The sequence below is a fragment of the Mustela lutreola genome, chromosome 8 (genome assembly GCF_030435805.1).
Source record: "Mustela lutreola isolate mMusLut2 chromosome 8, mMusLut2.pri, whole genome shotgun sequence".
Classification (NCBI taxonomy): domain Eukaryota; kingdom Metazoa; phylum Chordata; class Mammalia; order Carnivora; family Mustelidae; genus Mustela; species Mustela lutreola.
In genome coordinates this window covers 44,003,729-44,031,620 of record NC_081297.1, presented here as the reverse complement: position 1 = coordinate 44,031,620, position 27,892 = coordinate 44,003,729, and the positions used below count along the sequence as shown (strand labels likewise).

The 27,892-nt window shown below is 35.1% G+C and overlaps 1 protein-coding gene across 13 annotated transcripts in view; it reads left to right on the top strand.

Annotated features, from left to right (window-relative positions):
- WNK1 (WNK lysine deficient protein kinase 1) overlaps positions 1-27,892 on the top strand; it is a 149,707-nt gene that overhangs the window by 57,245 nt on the left and 64,570 nt on the right. For all 13 annotated transcript variants that reach the window (XM_059184444.1, XM_059184430.1, XM_059184431.1 and 10 more), the window contains 3 exons: positions 9,949-10,121; positions 20,609-20,829; positions 23,105-23,262. In XM_059184444.1, coding sequence (XP_059040427.1) covers positions 9,949-10,121; positions 20,609-20,829; positions 23,105-23,262 — 552 coding nt within the window. The remainder of the gene's footprint in view (positions 1-9,948; positions 10,122-20,608; positions 20,830-23,104; positions 23,263-27,892) is intronic.

Sequence of the window (27,892 nt, the reverse complement as noted above, 5' to 3'; positions counted from 1 at the left end):
TGAGATCATGACCTGAGCTGAAGGCAGAGGCTTAACCCACTGAGCCACCCAGGCACCCCGAATTCTCACCTTTCTTTTAAGTCATAGAAATTTCTTTTATTCCTGGGGAAATGCTAATTGCACGTTAAGGATATACACATTTTTTTTTCTTGGAAAGCACTTTCATGGATTCATTCAATACATGGCTATTGAGTAAGTTCATTATGTTAGGTTGTCAGATACTAAAGATAGAACACTGAAAAAGCATATTGTCACTGCTTTTAGAGTAAGTCTCAATGTAATATGACTTCTGAAGAGGCATATACATAGTTTATGAAAAGATACGTACGTGTGTGTGTGTGTGTGTGTGTGTGTGTGTAGCGGGGTATGATGACCTAGAGTAAAGGACATTCAGGGGAGGTGTCCCTAAGGAAATGAACTGATCTTTGAAGGATGACTGTGCATTAACTAGGTTTAAAAAAAAAAAAAAAAACGTTGTTAGAAGGGTGTCCTAGATACAGAGGAAACTGAGTGTATGAAAGACCTGTATGGGAAGAAGCATAGCATGCTTAAGAGTGTAAAAGGTTAGATAAGAAATTAGGCTTGAAGAGTGGGCAAGGATGGTATTATGTGAGACCTTTTAGGTCACAGTGATTTTCCCCTTTGTCCTAAAGGCTGTAGAAAGTTATTAAACAATTTAAACAGTATCATGACATTACAATATTTCATTGAGTCTAAAACTCTAGTAGTGGGACACATTCTAATTTTAGAAATAAGAAAAAATGTAAAAATGGTATTTCTAAAAATTATATAGAATTGATTAAATTGGCACTAAAAACATTCTGGCTATAGATGGACAAAATGGAGAACAGATTATATAAGGGTAAGATTAGATTGGGAAACGATTTAGTAGGTTTCAGAAGAGATCATCCTGGCTTGAAATAAGATGGTGGTAGTAGAGAAAAATAACAGTAAATTACTTTGAGTTTCAGCAGAAAATTTGGCAAGCCTTGTTTTTTTTTAGATTCTATTTATTTATCGGTAAGAAAGAGGGAGATAGAGCACAAGCAGGGAGAGTGGCAGGCAGAAGGAGAAGCAGGCTCTCCGCTGAGTAAGGACTTGATTTCAGGACCCTAGGATCATGACCTGAGCAGATGCTTAACTGACTGAACCACCTAGGTGTCCCAAGCCTTGTGTACTTTTAAACATTATTGAAACTTTGAATTGTAGATATAATAGAACTGTCTTTAGATTTTAAATACAATTAAATTTTAAGTACCAATTAGAGTGACTTGTGTTAGTGTCGTATTTCACATCTAGTTTGTTTAAAATTACCTATCAGTTTAGAGAAGACACTTCACAATTGAAGATTCAGTATGTCTTTTAAACTGTGTAAAGATTTTGTGAAAGCCCTATACAGAGAATTATTCAGACTTAAAATTAACTTCCTATTTGTACTACAGTGATTATATTTACATAATTTATATTTAAGCTATTACTCTTAAGCAGTATTCTCCCTTTTCCATATTCCAAGTTTCGGCTACTGTGGTGTAAGTGATATATTTCCTAGGAGTTCCAAACTATGGGTGAATAAAATTTAAGTAAAATAAGTTGAAGTTTCAAAGCTCACTGTTATTAAGTTTGAATCTTCTCGACCCCAATCTATAGCCTACATTTCCAAGTTTTCCTTTAGCACTTTTTACAGATCTTTGTGGTCTTAAGCATTTCAAGTATTACGTGACCACAACTGTGGGTACTTTCACACCCATGATCTCATTTAATTCTTAAGAGTATCCTGCTGATAGGGTTTCTTCTTTTCTTACATGATTAACTCTAGCTTATACACAATCATGTACACAGAATTGGGTCTTTTGTAATATGCTCTCAGAGTACCCAGTTTTTTTCTCTTCATCATACATAATAAAATTAATGCCTCTGCCTCCTACACTATAAAGTCTATATAGCAGGACCTTTGTCCCTGATGTTGATTATATCCTGTTGTCTGATCCAGGGTACTCAAATCATTTGTTAAAATTAAGCAAACAGGGACGCCTGGGTGGCTCAGTTGGTTGGACGACTGCCTTCGGCTCAGGTCATGATCCTGGAGTCCCGGGATCGAGTCCCGCATCAGACTCCCAGCTCCATGGGGAGTCTGCTTCTCTCTCTGACCTTCTCCTCGTTCATGTTCTCTCTCACTGTCTCTCTCTCAAGTAAATAAATAAAATATTAAAAAAAAAAAAAGCCTGATCTAAAAAAAAAAAAAAAAAATTAAGCAAACATTTATGAAGATGTAGAGTAATTGCTAAAAACAAAAATGGATGTTGCATGCTACAGAAGATAAGATTACTCATTAAGGGCGCTCCTGGGTGGTGCAGTCAGTTGAGCCTCCGAATATTGGTTTCAACTCTGGTCATGATCTTATGGTTGGGAGATCAAGCTCCCCAGGGGCTCCTGCGCCCCTGTGCCCTCCTGTTCCCCACTTGCTTTCTCTTTTTTTTTTTTTTTTAAGATTTTATTTATTTATTTGACAGACAGAGATCACAAGTAGGCAGCGAGGCAGGCAGAGAGAGAGAAGCAGGCTCCCTGCAGAGCAGAGAGCCCGATGTGGGGCTCGATCCTAGGACCCTGGGATCATGACCTGAGCTGAAGGCAGAGGCTTTAACCCACTTGAGCCACCCCGGTGCCACCACTTGCTCTCTTTAAGTAAATCTTTCAAAAAACCACTTATCAAGACCATCAAGAAAGACAGACTATATATATTAAAATATAAAAAATAAATGTCTTCGGGCGCCTGGGTGGCTCAGCGGGTTAAAGCTTCTGCCTTCGGCTCTGGACATGATCCCAGGGTCCTGGGATCAAGCCCCACATTGGGCTCTCTGCTCAGCACCGAGTCTGCTTCCTCCTCTCTCTGCCTGCCTCTCTGCTTACTTGTGATCTCTGTCTGTCAAATAAATAAATAAAATCTTTTTTTTTAAAAGTGTCTTAATTGTAGCTAGAACATAATTCATTTGGCTCATGTGATTTCTGTCTTCTGATTGCTTTGAGACTGGAGTAGCTTCACAATTTCTTTAAAATGTCTTCTTCAACTATAGTGAGGTTTAGTCATGTATAAGGGAGTCAATAAGTGATCTAGATTTTTCTTCTGTTTTCTGTATAAATTTTCCTTAAATGAGGAACATTTAGGAATGAATGTATGGTAAATAAGATATTTTGTATTTTGGGAAGGGTGCCTGGGCAGTGCAGTCAGTTAGGTGTCCGACTCTTGGTTTCACCTCAGATTGTGATCTCAAGGTCATGACCCCTGTCAGGCTCCATGCTCAGTGTGGAGTCTGCTTAAGACTCTCTCTCCCTCCCCTGTAAAATAAACAAATCTTTAACCAGCTGAGCCACCCAGGTGCCCCAAAATAAACAAATCTTTAAAAAAAATACATATATATATATATATTTTAAGATTTGTTTATATATTTTTATATACACACGTGTGTGTGTTTGTGTTTATTTATTTATTTATTTATGTAGGGAAACCCTACTGTAGGTTGATAAATGGAAAATCAAACTGAAAACTCTACCCACTGTAAAACACCAGATATTTTGAAAATTTTTATTAAAAGAACAATAAAAACCATCCTTTTAAGTATAAGCTTGTAGGAATGTGAGGATAATCTCCAAGGTCTAAAAACTAAGAAGAAACAAAAATCCAGAGTGGGAGAAGTGTGAACTGACACGATGAGAACTTTTCTGGGACAGTTGCCAATCTTGTTAATAACTAAGAGGCATGGTTTTACCATATATCTAATGATAGATGAAGTCTTAAGCCCAAGCAGGTAGTGGAATTGAGATGCAGTAAAGTTGTTCCTTGAAGAAAGCTACACCTTTAATGAAAATACAGACTAGAGAAAAAATCCATTTCTTTTTCTTTCTTTCTTTCTTTTCTTTTTTTTTAAGATTTTTTTTTTATTCATTTAGAGAGAGAGCACAAACGAGGGGAGAGGCAGACGGGAAGAACCAAACTCCCAGCTGAGCTTGATCATGGGGCTCTATCCCAGGAAAAGACAAGCTTCTTCAGGTCAGGTGAAAGAAAAGTTTACCCTGGAAACTTATAAACAAGGACCTGTATTCACACAGGTGATTTTGATTTTGAGCTGATTGCATGGAGTTAATGGCCAAGGCTAGTAATATCCCTAGGGCACTAGACCTAAACAAACTTCAGACCATCTACAGGGATACACCTGTAACTGAGGATATTCCAACAGTCAAATCACCGTTTAAGATAACCATTTTATTCAGTATTCTGAATCACATGAAGAAACAAACCACAAGTGAACCAAAACAGTAGGTAAAATTAAAGCCCCAGTAACTCAGATAAAAGTCGTATTGAATTGAGCCTTTAAAGGTAAGTTATTTTAAAAAGTTGAAGGACTAAAAACATCAAGTTAGTGTTAGAAAGGGGTAGTGAATGACTGATTTAATAAAGACCTGGAAAGAGATTCAAGAAATGAAAATGCAAAGAAAAAAAAAAGAAAGAAAGAAAGAAAATGCATTGTAATTAAAAACTGACAAATGGTACTTTCCTCAGGTATCTGCCTTTAAATATTTTGACTTTATCTTTTCACTGTCTGTTCTCTCAAGAACAGGAACTTTTTAGGAGGATAATTCAGGACAAAATAGCTCTGCTGCCATGGATCGGAGTCTCAGTGGACTTGTGGATAATTGTAGCATCTAGTTGAGAGTGGGAATAGAAGTGATTAAGGGCAGTGAAAAGGGGCCTTTATGGAACTTTGAGAGGAGCCAAGCTTGCAGTGATAATTTGGAGGTGGAGCAGGACTCTGGAACAGAGGAAATTCCAAGGAAGGTGCTGAGAAAACTTAATGGTCATGAAGCAGGGAATGTGGGGAGGTTAAAGGGGTTCTTTCCAAGTTGAGCTACCAGTTATCATGTCTCATTCAAAACCCATGTGTTAGAGTTGCCACTGAATGGGGAGGGCAAATCTTTTCCCCAGGTATTAGGCCTGGTGAAATGGCAGCAGAATTCCTTCCCCAGTGAAGCCATTAGTTAAGTGCCCAGCCTTTTTGTTCTTTTTTCCCTCCTAGCTTTGTTTATGATGTTAGGAGAGTAGGGACGGGAGTGGTGACTGAGTTCCTTTTATCACACCCTTTGATGGGTGCCTTTGGTGACAGACTAACAATTTTATTTTCTTTGCGGATGTCCAAATATATGCCCTCTTACCTTTATACCTAGGTTCCAAGACTTGTATGGTCAGTTGGAAGTGTTCCATCTGGTTTGTGTTCATTTATCTCTTATTTCTGGAACAGGGACTGAGACTTGGCCACATGTCTTCTGCATCCCTTCTTCCTTTGGAGTTTAAAGTTTGATTAATTTAAAAGAGTTAATAAGCAGTTTAGATATAATGACTCAAGAGAGACTTAGGGAACAAGAAGGTAGATCTGAGAACATTGCCCAGAAGGTATAAGAAATGGAAAATGAGAGATAAGTTAAGATAGGAGGGATAGAGCTATGTTGTGTGCACACACACACACACACACACACGTACATACACCTTCACACATAACACAAATAAATCTTACAAAGAAGAGAAAGGGAAATAGGAAGAGGCAGTAATCCAAGAGATAATAATTGAGAATTCTCCTGACTTGAAGACAAATACTGGAAACTTTTGGCTTAGAAACACAGTTATTAGAAATACATAAAATTTATGTATAAATACATAAAAACTAGGTGCATGGTATTTTATGTTTATGTATAAACATTTGTATAAACATAACTATGTATTTATGTTTATGTATAAATACATAAAACTAGGTGCATGGTACTGAAAGTGCAGAACACAATTTTTTAAAAATAGTCTTTAGAACAACTGGAGAAAATTCAGATAAATTTACAAAGGAAGACATTTATACTGACAGCTGTAGTAGACACCAGAACACCACAAAACAATATCTTGAAAATGCTGAAAGAAAAATAAGCTAGCCTGGATTTCCACATCTATCTAAACTATCACTCAAGAGTGATGATGAAGTAAACATCTCAAACAACCTAGGATTATACCACTAATGGAACGTTTACTAAAAGAATTCTGAAAAACATTTTACAGAAAAAGAAAAATGAACCGAGATAAAGAGAACAGGGAGCAAAATAGAAGGGTGAACAAAAAGATATGTGGGTATATATAAGTAAGCAAATACTGCTAAATAACAATTATAATGTTATCTAAAGGAGTAACAGGACAAGAGGGAGCTAAAGTAGTAGGAAAAATAATGTATAAGATGGGGAGGGGATGATGAGAATAGTGATTTTTTTTTTTTTAGTGGCATGTAAATTTACAATAAATTCTTTAAAATTAATTTATACCGCTTGGGAAAAAATGTTGAACAGATTATCTATATAGTCTCTATAGCATTACAAATTATATGCCTTTAGTTAAAATTCTTGATAATATTCTGATAGTTTTAGTTGGCTTATGCTGTAATTTCTACATTATAGAAATAACAGTCTTCTTGCTAGAAAAAAATAACCAAGATAATTTAGAAAATAAAGTTGAGGAAGGGTTATAGGAGCTGGTTCTACCAAGAATGAATTATTTTAAAACTATAGCAGCTAAGAAACTGTGGTATTAGTGCAGAATAGACAGACCATTGGAATAGAATATAGAATCAAGAAATAAAATTACACTTATATGGAAAGGATGGATCATTCATCAAATGGTATTAAGTTATTGGTTGATTAAAAAAAAAAAAAACAGCCAATCCTCCTTTTATCCAACCAAATAAATTCCTCAGTAATAAATTCCCTAGTGTGGCAAACAAAACATACATATTTTTAAAAGGAAAGGAAAAGGTATGTCCTCAGTGTCTGGAAGAATTACTGAAGAGATAAAGCCCACCTACCTACCATAAAGTAGAAGATTAATTGAACTGCAGTGAAATAAAAACATCAAAATCAGAAGACATCCTAAGCAAAGTGAAATTACGAACCACAAATTGAGAAGACATTTGTAACATAAAATTAATAAAAGATTTGTATGCAGAATATATTGAGAACTCCTACAAAGAAGGAAAACAAATGATATGATTTGGCATCTCACAGAAGAAGAAACTCAAGTAGTCTACAAAGAAAATAAAAACTTTTTCTCATTCTTGCCTCTAAAAATGTAAATTAAAAAACAGGATATGAGTTTACACCCATCACATTGATAAAAGTTAATGTCTGGTAATACCATACTGGTGACCATGTTTAGCAATGGAAACCTTCATACAATGCTATTAAGAGAGTATGTTGGTATAGTCCCCTTGAAAAGCAGTTTGTTGGTAGCTATGAAAATTGAAGGTGTGGAGTGCCTGGGTGGCTCAGTTGGTTAAGCATCTGCCTTTGGCTCGGGGCATGATATCAGGGTCTTGGGATCAAGCCCCGCATTGGGCTCCCTGCTGAGCAGGGAGCCTCCTTCTCCCTCTCCCATTCCTTCTACTTGTGATCTCTCTTTCTCTGTCAAATAAAATCTTAGAAAGAAAGAAGGAAAGAATGAATGAATATTGGAAGTGCCTATTTCTTATGATTAAGTAATTCTAGACATGATCCTAATAGATGTTTAGTATTTTTTGTGCCTCATGTCTCTTTTGAAGGCTAGAATAGTATTTTAAGTTTATATGGTAAAATACATAGGATTATAAGGAGACTAATTGTACTAAAATAGTTATAAAAATTTTTTAAGTTGTGTTATAGTGAGCATTGTTAGTGTATACTAATCAGATCAACTGAAAGATCTCATTGTCAATTTCAAAGTAATGATTAATGTAAATGATATTTTGAGGTAATCTATAACCACTGTTAAGAGATATCAAAATATCTAGGGCTGTAGGTGACAAAAATCACAGGATTACTGAATACTCTCAGGTATATATATTATTCATAATTGATATATGGGCTTATTTCTAGACTTCCAATGCTATTCCTTTGGTCTACCTATCTGTCCTCATGCCAGTACCACACTGTTTTGATTACTTTAGCTTTGTAATAAGTTAAGAACCTGTTTCCTAGAGACACATTTAAATGTATAGCCAAGGAGATTAATATTGTAATACCACTGCAATATTATAGTAGCAAAAAATGGGGACTAGCCTAAAGATTAATCAATAGAAGATGATATAAATTATGATATATTTAGGTAAGGTATCTACCATATTATTATAACTTGTAACAGTGATGATGAACAAAGCCAAGTTATAATAATATGGTAGATACCTTGTAGTGCCTGGTATATCATCACAGGTGATCTCAAACAATACTGAGTAAAAAAAACAAGTTTTTAAAGAAAACATACTCTAGGGGAGCCTGGGTGGCTGGCTCAGTGGAGTTAAAGCCTCTGCCTTCAGCTCAGGTCATGATCCCAGAGTCCTGGAATGGAGCTCCACATCAGGCTCTCTGCTCAGCAGAAAGTCGGCTTCCTCTTCTCTCTCTCTCTCTCTCTCTCTCTCTGCCTGCCTCTCTGCCCACTTGTGATCTCTGTCCAAAAAAAAAAAAATCTTAAAAAAATAAAGAAAACATACTGTGTACATTTTATGAAATTTTAAAATGTTAACAAAAAGTATTAAAACCTTTATAGGAAGTGGTATGTCCAAATTCAGTCTAGTAGTTATTCAGGGGGTAAGGAGTAGTGATGGGAAGGACAATCCTGTTACATAGGGGGCTTTTAATTATGTCTATGTTTATTTAACTGTGTGATGGACACATTACTTTATTGTATGCCTGGAATCTTTTGTTAAAATATGTATTGCTTGATTTGACAGAATATTAGTGTGACAGAGATAGTTTCAGTTGTAATATACAGAATAATTCAGAGTATGTGTATATGGAACCTTGTCAAGGGAGGATCAACAAATTAAGTGCTTTGCCCTAGTTCATCTCAGAAACATCACATCACCTATGAAGTACCAGGTGCTTTAAATGTTTATTATTTAATATTTTCTTAAAGAAAATTCTAATCAAAGCAAAGATAGAATTAGAATTTACATTTAGATCTTTTTGCCTCCCCAAATCTCATACTTGTTCCATGTTATTAAATTGCATATACTGCATAGCAATAAATCATTATTTTAGAAGTGGTAAATTAACTGTAGCCACAAAATGTTATTGTATTTGAGGAACATGTTAACATAAAGACATTGAAATAATTTCAAGCACATTATAATCCAGTTTTCTTAAGTATACTTTACCCTGTTCTCACAGTCATGAAAGGCTGAAGAATTATTAGTTATTAGTAACTTTAATGTTAAAGCATTCCTGATTTAAACATTATCGATCATTGTAATTTAGTACACGTTTGGCATTTGAACTTATTTTTATGGGGTTTTTTCTTTGTTTTTCCCCCATTTAAAAAAAATTAATATATTATTTGTTTCAGGGGTGCAGGTCTGTATTTCATCAGTCTTACACAATTCACAGCAGGTACCATATAGCATATACCCTCCCTAGTGTCCATCACCCAGCCACCGCATCCCTCCTACTCTCCTCCACTCCAGCAACCCTCAGGTTGTTTCCTGAGATTAAGAATCTCTCATGGTTTGTCTCCCTCTCTGGTTTTGTTCCATTTCCTTTTTTCCTCTCTTCCCCCATGATCCTCTGTGTTTTTCTCAAATTCCACATATCAGTGAGATCATATGATAATTGTCTTTTTCTGACTTATTTCACTTAGCATAATACCCTCTCATTCCATCCACATCATTGCAAATGGCAAGATTTCATTTTTTGGTGGGGGTTCCCCCCCCCTATTTAAACTATTTTATTCTTACTTAAATATAATTAGCATATAGTGCTATATTAGTTTCAACTATTAGTTTCAGCAGTTCTATACATTTCTTATCAAGATAAGTGTACTCTTAACAGCATTTAAATTTGACTGTGTGACTTGGTATTCTTTTATTTTAAACCACATTTTGTTTTGGTTCATGATTTTAGGATCGAAAATTAACAAAGTCTGAGAGGCAGAGATTTAAAGAAGAGGCTGAAATGTTAAAGGGTCTTCAGCATCCCAATATTGTTCGATTCTATGATTCCTGGGAGTCCACAGTAAAAGGGAAGAAGTGCATTGTTTTGGTGACTGAACTTATGACATCTGGAACACTTAAAACGTAAGTCTATCAATGTTATAAAAATTGACCAAGAAGTTTGAAAGAACTTGAATTTTCTCATGTCATATTTTATCAGTCCTGCTTTTCTTTCCAAGCATACCAAGGAGGGAACAATCCCTCCACCTCTTGGTAGGACATTTTCCTGCCCACTAAGTCCTCTGGTGTATAAAATAATTTTATAATTATTTAATGGTAATATTAAAATAAGTTATTACAGAATAAACCTAGTTATTTTAAATCATGTTGATTTGCACTTCTAAAATTGAGCAGCAGCTGAGGGATCATGAAATCATATGACAATGTGGCCCTCTAGTGGTTTAAATGAGGTTGACGCTTATTTACTTTCTCCATTTACTCCCATTTACTTTATCACCTTGTATTGGACGGTTTCTGCTGCATCTGTGCAACTATTATTATATCAGATTCAAATGGTACTGTGACAGTTATTGCTAGATAAATACATTTGCCTTAGTATCAGAAATGAAAGCCGAGGGGCGCCTGGGTGGCTCAGTGGGTTAAGCCGCTGCCTTTGGCTCAGGTCATGATCTCAGGGTCCTTGGATCGAGTCCCGCATCGGGCTCTCTGCTCAGCAGGGAGCCTGCTTCCTCCTCTCTCTCTGCCTGCCTCTCTGCCTACTTGTGATCTCTCTATCAAATAAATAAATAAAATCTTTAAAAAAAAAAAAAAAAGAAATTAAAGCCGAAATAGCTAGACTCATCGTTTCTTTCACGAAAGCAGGTCAAATGCAGAAATTTCTTGTTCTCCATTTGAACAATTCCTAACAAGGTATTCCCTTTCCCTAAAAGAGTTTTAAAGTAGGAATGGGAGTTTGCCTTTGGAATCCCAGGTCTCTCGGATTACATGTACTCAGAGAGGAAACTACAGTGAGAAAACTACAGTTAACCCTGAACAATGTGAGAGTTAGGGACAGTTGACCCTCCATGTAGTTGAAAATCCAAGTTTAACTTTTGAATCCCTCAGACTTAATTACTTAGTAGCCTACTGTTGACTAAAAGCCTTACTGATAACATAAATGGTTGATTAGCACCTATTTGCATATTATATGTATTATAGACTATTTTTATAGTAAAGTAAGCTAGAGAAAATAAAATCATTAGAGAATACATTTACAGTACTATACTATAAAAAGTCTGCATGTAAGTAAATCCACACAGTTCAAACCGATGTTGTTCCAGGGTCAAATGGAGTATAAATTATATGGTTTAAATTTTTTATTGTGGAGGAATTGGACCTTTAAAAATTGTATCTTTTTTAAGGTACACTTTCTTTAGTTAATATTACTGAGCTAATTCATCCCAGATATTTGAAACAGTTTTGTATCTTTTGGATGTAATGATTTGCATGTGCTCTTGGATGCTCAAGATTAACATATTGAAAAGCCAACAGAATATTTCCCTCCTGCAAATTCTGGTTTCCCCACTCAGCTTCTCCAATACTTATGGTAACACCTTTATCCTCATCATCCAAGCTGCTTGTTAATATATTTCTTTCTTCCATTAGATTGTACTCTCTAGCACTATGCCTGAAATTTAAAAACTGTTTGAATGAATTAAAGAAAATTGTGGTTATTAGTTATGTGTATATCTGTACCTTGAGGTTCTTCTCACCAGTTTAGGTACTTTAGTGGGCTGTCAATAATCTGTTCAGGCATACCCTATAAGATTACCCTCTGACATTTGTTTTAAGTTTGTTTTTATTTGTTTTTAAAAGTTTATTGAGAGACTTTGGGTTAACATAGTAGGCTAAGCTTCTGTGGAATTGACCCTCAGTTGATAGAACACACAACTCTTGATCTCGGGATCGTGAGTTCTAGCCCAATGCTGGGTATAGGCATTACTTTTTAAAAAAAAAAAAAAAAAAAAAAAGTTCAGATGTAATAAGATCCAAAGAACTTTTAGAAATAAGAATAAATCCTTTAAAAAAATCCTTAAAATTAAAACTTCATTGATTAGGTTAAACAGCAGACTAAATTGAACTAAAAAGGATAAATATGAATATCAGAAAGCAAAAAAAACATGAGACATGGAGTAAAAAGACATTAATTATCATTCTAGAAGGCAAGAATCAAGAGAATAAGGAAGGACTTGAGGATGTGTATTTAGTTCTCAGCAAATAGATTCACTTTTAAAAACGAAGATTTTTAGAATTTATTTGACAGAGCACACAAGCGGGGGCAGCACCAGGCAGAGAGAGAAGCAGGCTCCCCTATTGAGCAGGGATCCCGATGTGGGACTCAATCCCAGGACCCCAGGGTCATGACCTGAGCTGAAGGCAGATGCTTAACCAACTGAGCCACCGAGGTGCACCCCCCACCCAAGCATGTGGATTTAAAACAAATCCATATTTTCATATAGTTACATATGACTTCCATACAGCCATGAAAGCAAGTCCTATAAGCTGCTCTTGTTAATACTTTGTTAGCAGTTCAAATGAATAGCAGGACATTTAAGTTGTTTTCTTTCACAGTGCTTAATAAAGTTGACCATAACAGAGAACCAAATCTATATTCATACTGGAAGAATACAGAATAATTAGGAATGTTGGTAGCATTCAGAGAAGCAAAAGGGGCAAAAGGGATGGGAGTTCGTTCCAACATTGATGCTTTTTGGGCTTTTTAGATTTCTACCTTTGTTCCGCTTATTTATTAATACTTAAATTGGTACCCATACCTGAAAATTAATATGGGTTAAAAAATTTGATTCAGGAAATAGAATAAAGCTAGATTTTTTTAATTGACATGAAATTCACAACATAAAATTAAAATTTTTAAAGTATAATTCAGGTATAGATATTTTGTCTATACAGTGTTGTATAACCACTACATGATTTATCAAGTTCTTAAACATTTTCATCACCTCAAAGGAACACTGTACTCATTAAGTAGTTATTCTCCATTTTCCTTCCCATGCTGTGTATTTACTCTTTAATTGCACACCATCAATACTCTGGTTTCTCTTCAGATCATATAAATCTTTGGCCTTTTAACTGCACACCATCTAAGTTCTTGGCATTTTCTTTCTAAGCTTAAAGTTCTCTTTCCCTATCATTGTTTCTGTTTCCGAGCCTCAGAGCTAAGGGAGCAGGAGGGTGTAGTAGAAAGCACTAAACAGAGTATGAGTGGTGAGTTCTACTCCTAGCTCTGTTTCTGCCTGACTGTGATTTGGGTCAACTAGCTCCCCATGTCTGGGCCTCAGTTCTCCATGTGCAAGATGAGGAATTATACTGAGCTCTACAATTTATGGTTAGGAATTTTTTCTGTGACTAAGAAACATAGCAGGGTGCCTGGGTGACTCAGCCAGTTAAATGTCTGCCTTTACTTCAGGTCCTGATCCCAGGGTTGTGGGATTGAGCCCCTCTCAGATTTCCTGCTCAGCTGGACATCTGCTTCTCCCTTTCCCTCCACCCCTCCCCCCAGCTCTTGCTGTCTCTCTCTCTTTCTCTCTCTCTCTCAAATAAATAAAATCTTTAAAAAAATAGCATAAAATTTGCCATCTTAATCATTATTAAGTGTGCAGTTCAGTAATGTTAAGTACATTCACATTGCTGTGCAACTATTCTTTAACACTTTTCAGTCCTGCAAAACAAACCCAGTAAGCAACTCACCATTTCCCCCTAATCCCAGCCCTTGGCAACCACTAACTGCTTTTTGTCTCTGGTTTTATCTGATCAAGCTATTTCATATAAATAGAGTCATAAAATAATGGGGCCTTTTGTGTTTGGCATAATGTTTTTAAGGTTCATGATGTTGTACATATTCATACTTCATTCCTTTTTTAGGACTACATAATATTTTGTTTTATGGATATACCACAATTCATTCACTTAGAGACATTTGTTTCCACCTTCTGGCTATCACTAATAGTCCTGCTATAAATACTTGTGTATAAGTTTTGAGTATATATTTTCATTTCTTTTGGATGTGTGCCTGTAAGTGGAATTGCTAAGTCATGTTAATTTTATGTTTAACTCTTTGAGGAACCACCAGACTTTTCCACAGTGACTGAGCCATTTTACATTCCCACCAACAATGTATAAGAGTTTCAGTTTCTCCATGTCCTTGCCAACACTTGTTTATTATTTTCATAGCCATTCTACCAAGTGTGACATGGTATCTCATTGTGGTTTTGATTGGGATTTTCATAGTGACTGATGATGTTGAGGAACATGTCATGTGCATTTGGCTGTTTATCTGTCTTTGGAGAAATGTCTATTCCATCATGTCTTCGGACAAATCTCTATTCAAACCCTTTGCCCATATTTAATTTTTTTTTTGTTTATTGTTGAGTTGTAAGAGTTTTTTTATATATTCTGTAAGCCTTTCCCAGAAATATGATTTGCAAATATTATCTCCCATTCTATAAGTTGTCTTTTTACTTCCTGTGATGTGTAAAGTTTTTAATGTTGATGAAGTCCAATTTACTTTTATCTTTTCTTGTTGCTTGTACTTTTGGTGTTAGGTCTAAGAATCTATTGCCAAAACCGAGATCATGCAGATTTACCCCTAAGCTTTCTTCTTAAACTTGTACAGGTTTGTCTCTTACATTTACATTTGTTTCATTTTGAGTAAACTTTTGTGTATGTGTGAGGTGTGCAACCCAACTTCATTCTGTAACTGGTTATCCAGTTACCCAGCACTATTTGTTGAAGAGACTGTTCTAGCCCTGTTGAATGGTCTTGGTACTCCTGTCAAAAGTCATTTAACCATAGATGTATGGGTTTATTTCTGGGCTCTTGATACTGTTCTTTTAATCTGTATATTTGTCCCTAGCCAGTACTACACTGTTTTGATTACAGTAGTTTGTAATATGTTTTCAAATTAGGAATTGTGAGTTTTCCAATTTTGTTCTTCTTTTTCAGTATTGTTTTGGCTAGAGGTGCCTGGGTGACTCAGTCAGTTAAGGGTTTGCCTTCAACTCAGGTCATGATCCCAGAGTCTTGGGATCGAGTCCTGAGTCAGGCTCCCTGATCAATTGAGAGCCTGCTTCTCCCTCTCCCTCTGCATGTGTTCACTTTCTCTCTCTCTCTCTCTCTCACACTTAAATAAATAAAATCTTTAAGAACAGTATTGTTTAGGCTATTTGAGGCCCTTGCAATTCCATGTGAATTTGAGAATTAGTTTTCCATTTCTGCAAGAAGGTTGATAGAATTTTGACTCTATCTGTAGATGGAATTAAATATATTTATAGATGCATTGAATCTATAGGTCACTTTGGTTTTTATTGCCATTTAACTAACTATATTAAGTTTTCCAATCCATGAGCACAAGATGTTTTTACATTTTATTTAATTTTTCAACAGTGTTTTCTAGTTTAGAATGCATAGGTCTTTCACCTCCTTGGTTAAATTTATTCCAACATATTTTATTCTTTTGGGTGCTTTTGTAAAACAATTGTTTTCTTAATTTCCTTTTCAGGTTGTTAATTGTTGGTATATGGAACACAACTAATTTGTGTATGTTGATCTTGCACTCTTGGAACTCTGATGAATTGTTTTACTAACTCTAGTTGTGAGGGTGTGTGTATTCTTTGGTATTTTCTTTATATAGGATCTTGGCATTACAAATACAGTTTTACTGCCTTTCCAATTTGTATACTTTTATTTCTTTTTCTTTCTTAGTTGTTCTGGCTGGAACTTCTAGTACAATGTTGGATAACAGTAGTTATCCTGGTCTTATTTCTAATCTTAGGAAGCTTTCAGTGTTTCATTATTGAGTATGATGTAAGGTTTGGGTTTTTCATAATGTTCTTTATCATATATTCTCTGCTATTCCTAGTTTGAGTATTTTTATCATGGAAACGTATTGGAATTTATCTAATTCTTTTTATCAGTTGAGATGATCATGAGGTTGTTGTTTGGTTTTGTCTTTTTACCTTTGTTCGAAGGTGTATTATGTTGACTAATTTTCTAATGTTGACAGATACTTCCATTTCATGGATAAATTGTACTTGGTATATAATCCTTTTACTGTGTTGTTGGATTCAGTTAGCTAATGTTTTCCTGATGACTTTTGCATCTATATTCCTAAGAGGTATTGGTATATAGTTTTCTTGTGGTGTCTTTGCTGACAGGGCAGATGAATGACTTATGAAGTCATTTTCTACTTTTTGGATGAGTTTCCTCCTTTTCTACTTTTTGGAAGAGTTTGAAAAGGATTAGTGGTTTCCCTTTAAATGTTTGGTAGAACTCAACAGTGAAACCATGTAGTCCTGGACTTTTCTTTGTTGGGAGGTTTCTTGAGGGAATGTTCCATGTGTTTTTAAGAATATGTATTTATCCGTTGTTGGGTATCATGTTCCATATATTTCTCTTATGTTTAGGTGGTTTATTATTCAAATCCTCTATTCCCTTAATGATCTTCTGTCTAGATGGTCTGTCTACTTTTTTTTTTTTTTAAGATTTTATTTATTGACAGAGATAGCAAATGCAGGAACACAAGCAGGAGGAATGGGAGAAGGAGAACCAGGCTTCCTTAGGAGTAGGGAGCTCGATGCATTGTTTGATCCCAAGACTCTGGGATCATGACCTGAGCCAAAAGCAGACACTTAATGACCGAGCCACCCAGGTGCCCCAGTCTATCCACTTTTGAAAGTGGGCTATTAAGTCTCCAACTATTGCTATAGAACTGTGTACTCCTCCTCTCGATTCTGTCAGTAATTGCTTCATGTATTTAGGAACTTTTTTTGATGTATATTATGTTTATATTTGTTATAATCTTCACAAATTGACCCTTTTATCAATATATATTCTTTATCTCTCATATCAGTTTTTGATTTAGTCTATTTTGTCTGATATTAATATAACCACCCTATTCCCTTTTGGTTACTATTTGCATGGAATATCTTTTTTGTGTCCTTTCATTTTCAACCTGTGTGGGTCTTTGAATCTAAAGTGAGTTTCTTGTAGACAACATGTAGTTGGATCATATTTATCTCCATTTAGCCCTCTCTTTGATTAGAAAATTTAATTCATTTATACTTAAAGTAATTGGTGATAAGGAAGCACTTTTGCTATTTTTTTTAATGTTTTGACACCTTTTTGTTCCTTCTCATCATTACTGCTTCTTAAAAAAAATTTTTTTGTAATAAACCATTTTAATACCCTTCTTGTTTCCCTTGTATATATTTTTAAAGTATTTTCTTAGTGGTTACCTTAGGGATTACAATTAACACCATAGATTTCTAACAATCTAGTTTGAAAGGTTACCTGATTAGCTTAGTGGCTTCAAAATCCTTGCTCCTATACAGCTTTGCACCTCTTTTGTATTTTTGTAGATTTTGCAAAGATCCAAATTGCATCTTTATATGTTGTGTCCCCATTAATACAGATTTATAATTATTGATTTATGTATTTGCCTTTTAAACCATGTAGGAAATGAACAGAGAAGTTATAAGCCAAAAACACATTAATACTTGTTTTTATATTTAGCTGTGTAGTTACCTTTACCAGAGATTTTATTTCTTCCTATGGCTTCAGTTTACTGTCCAGTGTCCTTTTATTTCAGCCTCAAGGACTTGCTTTAGCATTTCCTGTAGGGCAGGTGTACTAATAATGGTCTCTCAGCTTTTGTTTAATGTTGCCTTTATTTTTGAAGGATTTGTTTTTGCTAGATATAAAATTCTTGGTTGACAGGTTCCCCCCGACACACACCTTTCCACACTTTAAATATGTCATTTCTCTGCTTCTGGCCTCTGTGGTTTCTGTTGAGAAGTTGGCTGACAGTCTTCCTGAGGATCTCTTGATTATGATGAGTTGCTTCTCTCTTGCTTTCAAGATTCTCTTGTCTTTTGTTTTCAACAGTTTGAATGTAATATATGAATCTGAATCTCTTTATATGTATTCTTCTTGGGGTTTGTTGAGCTTCTCAGATATGTGGATTCATGTCTTTTGTCAAATTTAGAAAGTTCGTGACCATTATTTTATCACTATTTAGCTAAAAGAAGCAGCACAGTGTCCATCAAGGAAAGAGTGGATAAGCAAAATGTGTGTGTGCGCGCACGCACGTGCCTGTCTGTCTGTCTCTCTACACACACAGTTGAATATTTTTCATCCTGAAGTGGCAAGGAAATTCTAACACATGCTATAATATGAGTGAACCTTGAGGACATTATGCAATGTGAAATAAGCCAGTTGCAAAAAATCAGATACCACTACTGCTTTCACTTTCTGTGAAGTACCTAGAGTGGTTGATTCATAGAAACAGAAAGTAGAGTGGTAGTTTCCAGAACACAAGGGAAGGTGGCTTTGGGGAGTTATTGTTAATGGGTATGAAGTTTCAGTTTTTTAAGATAAAAAGAGTTCTGGAGATAGTTGGTGGTGATGATTTCATAACAGTATCAATTACTTAGTATCACTTTAAAATGGTAAATTTTATGTATATTTTATTCTAATAAATTGGGAAAATACAGTATGTTGAATTTTCTCAAAATATAGAGATGGAACAATTATTGTTTAACTCATTTTATGAAGCCAGCATAACACTGATATCACTGATATCAAAACCTAAGATATTATGGAAAAAGAAATTTTTAAAGAACAATGTCCTTCATGAATATTGATGTAAAAATCCTTTACAGAATAATAGCAGATTGGAGCCAGCAATTACAATACATTAATACCAAAGAGGGTTTATCCCAGGATCACAAAGTTGGTTTAACATTGAATGAATCAATGTTATTCATCACATTAACAGAATAGTGGAGAAAAGCATATGACCATTTCAAAATATGTCGAAAAGTATTTGACAATTCAGTATCTATCTATTTATGGCTAAAAACTCTTAGCCAAACTAGGAATGGTAAGGAACTTTCTCCAACTGCTAAACAACATCCACCAACCTATAACTTATATATGTCAAGCTTAAACATTGCTCCTGAGATTAGGAACAAAGCAAGAATACTTGTTTTAGCCACTTACATTCACTGTTGTTTCAGAGGGCCGCCCATTAAATAAGACATAAACGCAGGGAAAACTAGTAAAAGGCATAAAGATGGGAATGTAAGAAATACCATTGCCCTTGTTTGCAGGTTATGTAATTGTTCACATAGAAAATTCCAGTGATTCTAAGCAAATTTAATGAAATTATAAGTTACAAGGTTAATATATAATTATCTATTATGTTTTATATACTTGATCATTTTGTAAATGTGAAAGAGATACAAGCCAGACTCAACTTTTTCCCAAAATTTTCTCCTAGAATTTTTTAGTTATACGGAAAAATTGAAAGAACTGCCAATGAACATGTACATATTCACTGCCTAGGTTCTATTATTAACTTTTGCTGCATTTACTTTACCACATATGTCCATCTAATCATTTCCCTATCTTTCCTAATTTTATTTATTCCAAAGGTGTAGACCTCAGTATGCTTCACGTGTAAACACTCAAGTGCTTATTTCATTAAAGTTCTAATATTTATATGCTTTGTTTTTCCTTACAGTAAAATTTAAATACAATGAAAAGTGTAGTTAGTCGTAATGGTATCGTTCTATGAGTTTTGACAAAGGCATATTCACTCAAGTAACCAAAATCCGATTAAGGTATAGAACATTTTTGTTATCTTAAAAGAGATTTGGGCAGAATGACTATTCAGGATTTGGGACTCCCCTTCTCTACCACCCTTCTGGGATTTCCCTCCTTTACTTTCTAGATCTCTGCTGTCCACTGGAACTCTCTGTGGTGATGGAAATGTTTTATAATTTGTATAATCCAAAATGGTAGCCACTTGATATATGTGGCTGTTAAACATTTAAAATGTGGCTGATGCAGCTGAAAAATGGAATTTTAAATTTTAATTTATTTTTGTATAGTGAATACTATATTGAACAGACTGTCACTATAGAAAGTTCTTTTGGACAGCACTGTTCTAGCTGCTGTGGTCTTCTTGAACTTTTTCTGTTTCTCAGCTAATAAGGCTAACAAGCTTCTATTTAGACTTGAGCTGATCTGTACATTCAGGCTAGAGCCTTTCCTAACTGAAAAGATTTAGAAAATAGGAAGCTCAAGCAGTGCTTCCTTTTTCCCTCATGTGAGCTCCCTTTCAATTCATGCCTAATTTTGATTGCTCTCAAGAGCCTTGAAGTGGTTGTTTTTATATTTTTTTACTATAGTTTATAATTTTATCTGTGTCCAATAAGAATTACTTCACCATTTACCAGAAGTCAAAATCTACCCCTTTACTTTTTAAAAATTTTTGTTGTTTATTTTTCTGTCTCTTAACTTCTATTTTAGTAGTGATCCAGTTTTAAGGAATTTGTTTTTTGTGTTTTGTTATTAGAATTCATTTACCAACCACTTGTTATTCTTTCCTTTTTAGCCTTGTTAAAAGTGTCACTAGCTTTTAAGGTTCCTGAATCTTAATATTGTAAATTTGATATTCCCATCTCAGATATGCTAGAATTTAATGGAATTCTTCAAAGCAGTAAACTCATATCATTGATAACCTGTTTGGTGTACTTTGCCTTTTCTAGGTACCTGAAAAGGTTTAAGGTGATGAAGATCAAAGTTCTAAGAAGCTGGTGCCGTCAAATCCTTAAAGGACTTCAGTTTCTTCATACTCGAACTCCACCTATTATTCACCGAGATCTTAAGTGTGACAACATCTTTATCACTGGCCCTACAGGCTCAGTCAAGATTGGAGACCTAGGTCTGGCAACCCTGAAGCGAGCTTCTTTTGCCAAGAGTGTGATAGGTATGTTTCAGGTGTACCTTGCATCCTAACTGGTTTTCTGATATTCCTTTTATTTTGATACCTGACCCTGTTAGAATTTTCATTATGTGAAATAAGCTTTCAAAAATTCCTAGCTTGAACTCAGGAAGTGATCAGTTTTACTTACGAGATGTGGAGTTCTCTATATGCTTCTGGAATCATCTGGAAGACTAACTGTTTCATAAAGTTATGTGAAGAGAAGTAAAGGGAATTTTGTTGACAAAACCTTATGTAACTATCAATCTTACTGGGTCATTCCGTTTATATGTATTAATTATGTAGTTATTTATATAATTATATAAGTAATGTATAATAATTATATAATAAATATAGAGTTACTTTCTTATGAAAGAAATTGAATTTTTATGTAGTTTACTTTCTAAAAAAGTGTTAGGTTATATGTATTCAAAAGTATCTACCTATTAAGACTTTATTTTAAAATGTGAAAATGAGTTTATTCTGAGTACTTGGTTTTAACTTTTCTTATTCCTACTCTTCAGAAGATGTATCTGAAGCAGAGCTTTTCAACCCTAGTGTTATTTTACATTTGGATAGTTCTTTGTTGTAAGGGCTTTCTAGTGCATTATAAGATGATTTAGATGCCAGGAGCACATCCCCTTTCCAGCCCCCCCACAGTTGTTATAGCCAAAAATGTCTCTGGACTAAATGTCCCTGGGTAACAAAATCACCCCTTATTTAGAATCAGTGATCTGAAGAACAAGACTGTCCTTTCAGACTTTCAACTATATGTTATAGAGTTGCAGCTAGAAAAATAATTTAATGTGTATTATTTTGATAAGCTTTCACTCTCTGAAGAGGATATGACACTTTGAAAATTTGAAATCTTTGGGGATATTCTGTCCCCCCCCCCCCCCCCCAAGTTGATGTCAGCAAGGAAACCATTGATTTTTAAGTGTGCTAGAATTTCATGTATTAAGAGAAAACCATAAAACACCAGTAATTTGTACATTCTTCTAAAATAGTGTCCTCCATAGAATATTATGTGACTTGGATTTGGAATGCTATTTTTAGATTTTCTTAAAATAGATTAACAAGAAGAATTGGGAAAGAGTTATTTAAAGCTGAATTTCCTTTTTGCCTTCCTTACAGGAAAAGGAAACATTTCTTTGATTGTCTTTGACTCCTTAAAAATCTCTAACCTGGGCGCCTGGGTGGCTCAGTGGGTTAAGCCGCTGCCTTTGGCTCGGGTCATGATCTCAGGGTCCTGGGATCGAGTCCCACATCGGGCTCTCTGCTCAGCAGGGAGTCTGCTTCCTCCTCTCTCTCTCTGCCTACTTGTGATTTCTCTCTGTCAAATAAATAAATTAAATCTTAAAAAAAAAAAATCTCTAACCCAAGAGAGGTCCCCCCAACCTCTTTTTTTTTTTTGCTTAAACCATGCTATGTAAGCCTATTCTTGGAAATGTCCTACAGTTTGAGGTATCCAGACTTAATTTCTTTGGAACCATTGGAGAACCTGGTCTGTGGGATCACATACTGCTTGTAACTCAGTCTGTATTTGAGTTCTTCATTTATGTGTATTTGTTTTTTGTCTGTAAGATCTGTAAGATGTCCTTCACTGTATTTCTTGTTATCTGCAGTAGACTTATTTGTGTACTGCAGGTGGTATGGTAAGTATGTAAAGAAAGGCTTCTGGTGAGTGGCCTTTATAGACCATTACACTTTTTTTTTTTTTTTCTTTTAAAAAACATATTGAATGTTGGATTTTTCACTGCAAGGCCTCCTTAAAAGTGAAACTGATCAGGTGGAATTAATGGCCAAAGACTAGCTATAAATACTAACCTTACAACTACTGTACAGCAGGGGGCAGGCAAGTATTTTGATCTTTTTTAACCTATCTTGTCTTACTGGCAGATACCATTGTATCCTCTTTATTTCTTGCTAGTCTCTTACTTTTCCTTCCATTTGTTTTCATTATGAATTATATCAGTTTTTCTATTATCAAAGTTTCTATTTTGACATTGTATAACAGTAATCCATTTGAAACAGTAAATAAAATAAACACTTGACCCTGTCCTGGTTTCTTTTATGAAGGCCATGCAGCAGAAGTTCTGACATACTTGGTGGAAGATACTAAGATTTTCTTCCTCTTCCCTGCCCCCACCACTCTTCTCTCTTCTCTTCCCTCCCTTCCACTTGCTTCTATCTCACAGGTTAACCCCTCTGCTTCTCCCCCAGGTGAGTAACATCTGTAGCCTCTGCTCACATTGAGTCTAAATTGTTCTTTTAATTTAAGGTACCCCAGAGTTCATGGCCCCTGAGATGTATGAGGAAAAATATGATGAATCTGTTGACGTTTATGCTTTTGGGATGTGCATGCTTGAGATGGCCACATCTGAATATCCGTACTCAGAATGCCAAAATGCTGCTCAGATCTACCGTCGAGTGACCAGTGTAAGTCTTACCCTGATTGATTAGTGAGCTTAAGTCACACCAAAAAAAAGGAATGCCAAGCTGGATATCATTGAACCATGCAAAAGGGAGCAATAGTAGAACGCATACTCAGTCACTGGGGAAAGAAGGAGTTGAGAGATTTTATTGCTTCTGATTTAGTGAGAGCAAAAATAAATATCAAAGAAGTACCGGTATATTCTGGATTCTCCTTGCATACATTTAAAGCTTTATTTTGAGATATATTATGTTTAAAAATACTCTTATTACTTCTTCTAAGTTCTCATTCCCTCTGACCATAAAACATATTATCTGAGTTAAAAATAATGCTCTTACTCAGGTTGCTTTGTTCACAGACCTTTCCCTAAGTGGTTTAAAATTGATTTATGAATTTATTAAATCATTTATAAGTAACCACAAGGGTTTAAGGCATAACAGTAATTTCTGGATCATCTGAATACCCTCACCTATTAGGATATTTCTCCCATTGTTTCAGAGATGTCTATTTACAGTCAGTGTTCAAAATAGGACCTATCAGGGTCCACAGAAGGTACTTTATTGTATGTCTCTTAATCTACAGCTGTTGCCCCCTACTTTCTTTTTCTCAGGCTGGGCGAGGGCAACAGAAATGTAGTAAGTGTAGTTTGTTTAGCCTTCAGATAATTCTGATGAGTATCCTAATCACTATTGTACTTTGCCCTTAGAAAGTTCATCTGCTTTGCTTCTTAGATATCTGAGTTCTATATCTATATCCCCAGTTTCCCCCCAGTGCCTAATAATTTACATTATCCCTTTTTCTTTGAGGAGTAGGATGGGACAGTCACTAGAATGAATACCCCTGTGTTTTATCTAGAAAATAAATAAATAAATCCTCCCCGCATTTTATTTAGAATTCTTGAAACCTCAAGAAGTATATTCGATTCCTTGTTTTTCTATTCATCAGATCCTATTTATCAGGTTCTTGGTTCAGAATAACTCTTAGATATAGTCCTTCTTCATTCCCACTGTCAGAACTCTGATTTCACATCTTACTTAATTTACACCTTACACTGCCATCCTGAAGTAGTTAACATTATGAACTTGTTTTTCTACTCCACTTGAACTAGTTGAATTTCCTTGCTATTTCTTTTTGGTATAAGAAACTTTCATGATACCAGTTTGCTTATGAAAGCATATACAAATTCTTATTATAATCTTCGCTCTTCTTCATCTTTGTCTAAACACCTTTTTTAGTCAAGCCAGTCTTCTTTATTTTTTTATTTTTTATTTTTATTTTAAGATTTTATTTATTTATTTGACAGACATAGATCACAAGTAGGCAGAGAGGCAGGTGGGTACTGGGGGAAGCAGGCTTCCGCTCTGAGAAGAGAGCCCAATGTGGGGCTCAATCCCAGCAATCCCTGGCATCATAGCCGGAGCCGGAGCCGAAGGCAGAGGCTTTAACACGCTGAGCCACCCAGGCGCCCTGCCAGTCCTCTTTATTATCTTGCACATCTGCCACATCCTTTCCTTTTTTCCTCTCCATTTGTACATGCTATTTACCTTGTATGCATGCTTTTTTGCTATCCAGTCAGTTTTTATACTGGATTTAACAGACTTCCCCGACAAAATTTTATCTGATGGGTTTCACTACATAAGGATTTTCACCTTTTCCAGGCTTCTCAACTGATCTCAATCATAACATTTTATTTGTAATTGATGATTTTACTTAGGAGTTCAAAAATTGAATTAATATAAAGCATTTAAAATAGTGCTTAGTATACAATAAGCACTATATGTAGGTGCTTGCTGTTTATTTTTACTGCTTTATATTCTTCTTTAAGATTTGTAGCCTTATCTCTACAAAGTATTTCTGTTTAATTCTTTCTTTACCTTTAGCACTATCCCAAATATAAAAATAAGTCTCACATGCAAATACATGCTACATACCAAGTTCAGAGCCTGACATCAAATAATTAAATATGAATAACATATATATTCTCTGTCTTCAGAAAACTAGCTCCAATATAGAAGATAAATGTGTAAGCAAATATTTCTAATTACAGGATGCTGATAAAAGCTTATTAACTGTATGTCTTTTCTCCTTTGGAAAAATGACTATTCAGATCCTTTACTTGGTTTTTAATTGGGTTATTTTTCTTTTTATTACTGAGCTGTATGAGTTCTTCATATATTCTGGATAGAAATCCTTTATGAGATAGATGATTTCCAATTATTTACTCCCATTCTGTCAGTTGAATAATTTTTTTTTTAAGATTTATTTATTTATTTGAGAGAGAGAGCCAGGGGGAAGGGCAGAAAGAATCAAAGAATCTCAAATACACTCCATACTGAGTGCAGAGCTCGATGCGGGGCTCATTCTCTTGACCCTGAGATCATGACCTGAGCCGAAATAAAGAGTCAGACACTTAACTGATTAAGCCACCCCAGACACCCCAGTTGTAATTTCTTAATAGTGTCATTATATTAATAGTGCCCTTTAGGACACAAAAGTTTCTCATTTTGATGAGGCCGAGTTTAATGTATGTTATGTTTTATTGTTCTCATGCTTTTGGTGTCATATCTAAGAATCCATTTCCAAACCTCAAGTCATGAACGTTTACCCCATGTGTTTTCTTCTAGGAGTTTTATAGTTTTAGTTCTTATAATTAGATCTCTGTTTCATTTTGAGATAATTTTTGTATGTGGTGTGAGGTAAGGGTTTTAACTTGATTCTTTTGCTTATGACAACTATCCAACTGTCCCACTACCCTTTGTTGAAAAGACTATTATTTCTCCATTGAATGATTTCACCCTTGCTGAGAAGCAGTTGACCATAGGCACATGAAGTTACTCCTGGACCCTCAATTCTGTTCTATGGATCTGTATGTCTTGCTTTGTAGTAAGTTTTGAATTCGTTAAGTGTGAGTCCTTCTATTTATTCTTCAGGTTTTGGCTCTTCTTGGTCCTTTGCAACTCTATATAAATTTTAGAGTCAGCTTGTCAATTTTTGTAGTTCAGCTGGGATCCTGGTACATATGGCATTGAATCTGTAGATGAATTTGGACACATGACAACCATCCCGAGTCTTCTAGTTCATGAACATGGGATGTTTTTCCATTTACTTAGATCTTTTGTAATTTCTTTCTGTGGTGTTTTGTAGTTTTCAGAGTATAAGTCTTCTACTTTTTTTATTATGTTTATTCCTGAATAATGTATTTTGGGGGGATTCTATTATAAATGGAATTGAGTTTTTTATTTCAATTTTTGATTGCACATTACAAATACTATTAATTTTTGCATACTGGTTTTGAAACTGACAAACTTACTTGAATTTATAATAGTTTTTTAGTAGATTCCTTAGGATTTTCTATATACAAGATAATTGAATCTGCAAATATAGTTCTTAAAAAAAACATAAGGGTTGGCAAGTATGGGTATATGCTTTACTTGTGAGAAAGAATTTTTTTAAAAAAGGCTGACTCTTAGTTTAATGAACAGAATTTAGGGATAAAGTTGAAAAAACAAAAGACTGGGTAGTGGTTGGTTTCTGGGAATTTTCTAATGTGAAAAAAGAGACCTATATCTTGATATGTCATATTCCCCCCCCCACGATAATTACACAATCTGTATAAGAGAAGATAAACACATAGTTCTCAACTTTTTCAGTGAAATAACCAATAAGAGTTTAGTTTTAAAAATTAACTATCGGGGGGCCTGGGTGGCTCAGTGGGTTAAGCCTCTGCCTTCAGCTCAGGTCATGATCTCAGGGTCCTGGGATCAAACCCCACATCAGGCTCTCTGCTCAGCGGGGAGCCTGCTTCCCACCCCACCCCACCCCCCGCCTACTTATGGTCTGTCTCTCTGTCAAATAAATAAATGAAATCTTTTTTAAAAAATTAACTATAGGAATAATAAGTATTTTATAAGTGAATTACATGTATGTATGTATGTATGTATGTATATATATTTGTTACATTTCCTAAGGGTAATTTGCCCTTTTTTAAAAAATTGCCTGGGATTTTATTTCCTTTCATTAACGCTCCCGATTTTGCTAGAAATGACAGACTAGGTGACAAAATACTACACTAAAACAAATTTGAACCACCTACTTTTTTTTAGTTAATCTTTTAAATTTTTGACCCACTTGTTTTGATAGGGTCCTGTCAGATCCTTTTTTGAATTCAAATATGTGAATTTAGTCATCTATTTTATCATATTACATTACCACATCCACACATATTAATTTTTTTTAGCTAACTTTCAAGGAAGAGTTGAGATTTGGGAGACACAGGAAACTGTATACACCTGAAGTATAAATTGGTTCACCAAGTATTTGAGCATAGGGAGTTGTCATAACAAAGGGCCACAAACTGGATGGTTTAAACCGGCAGAAATTTATTGTCTCACAATTCTGAGGCCAGAGGTCCAAAATCAAGGTTATAGCAAGGTCATGCTCTCTGACACGTGGAGGGAAGTACTTTTTTTGTTGCCTCTTACCTTCTGATGGTTAGCTAGCAATCCTTAGTATTTCTTGGCTTGCATCTGCAGCACTTCAGTGTCTGTCTCACATGGTGGTCCTTCCTCTTCTGTCTGTGTCTTCTCTTCTTAGAAGGACACCAGTCAGAGTGTATTAAGGGCCCACCCCACTCTG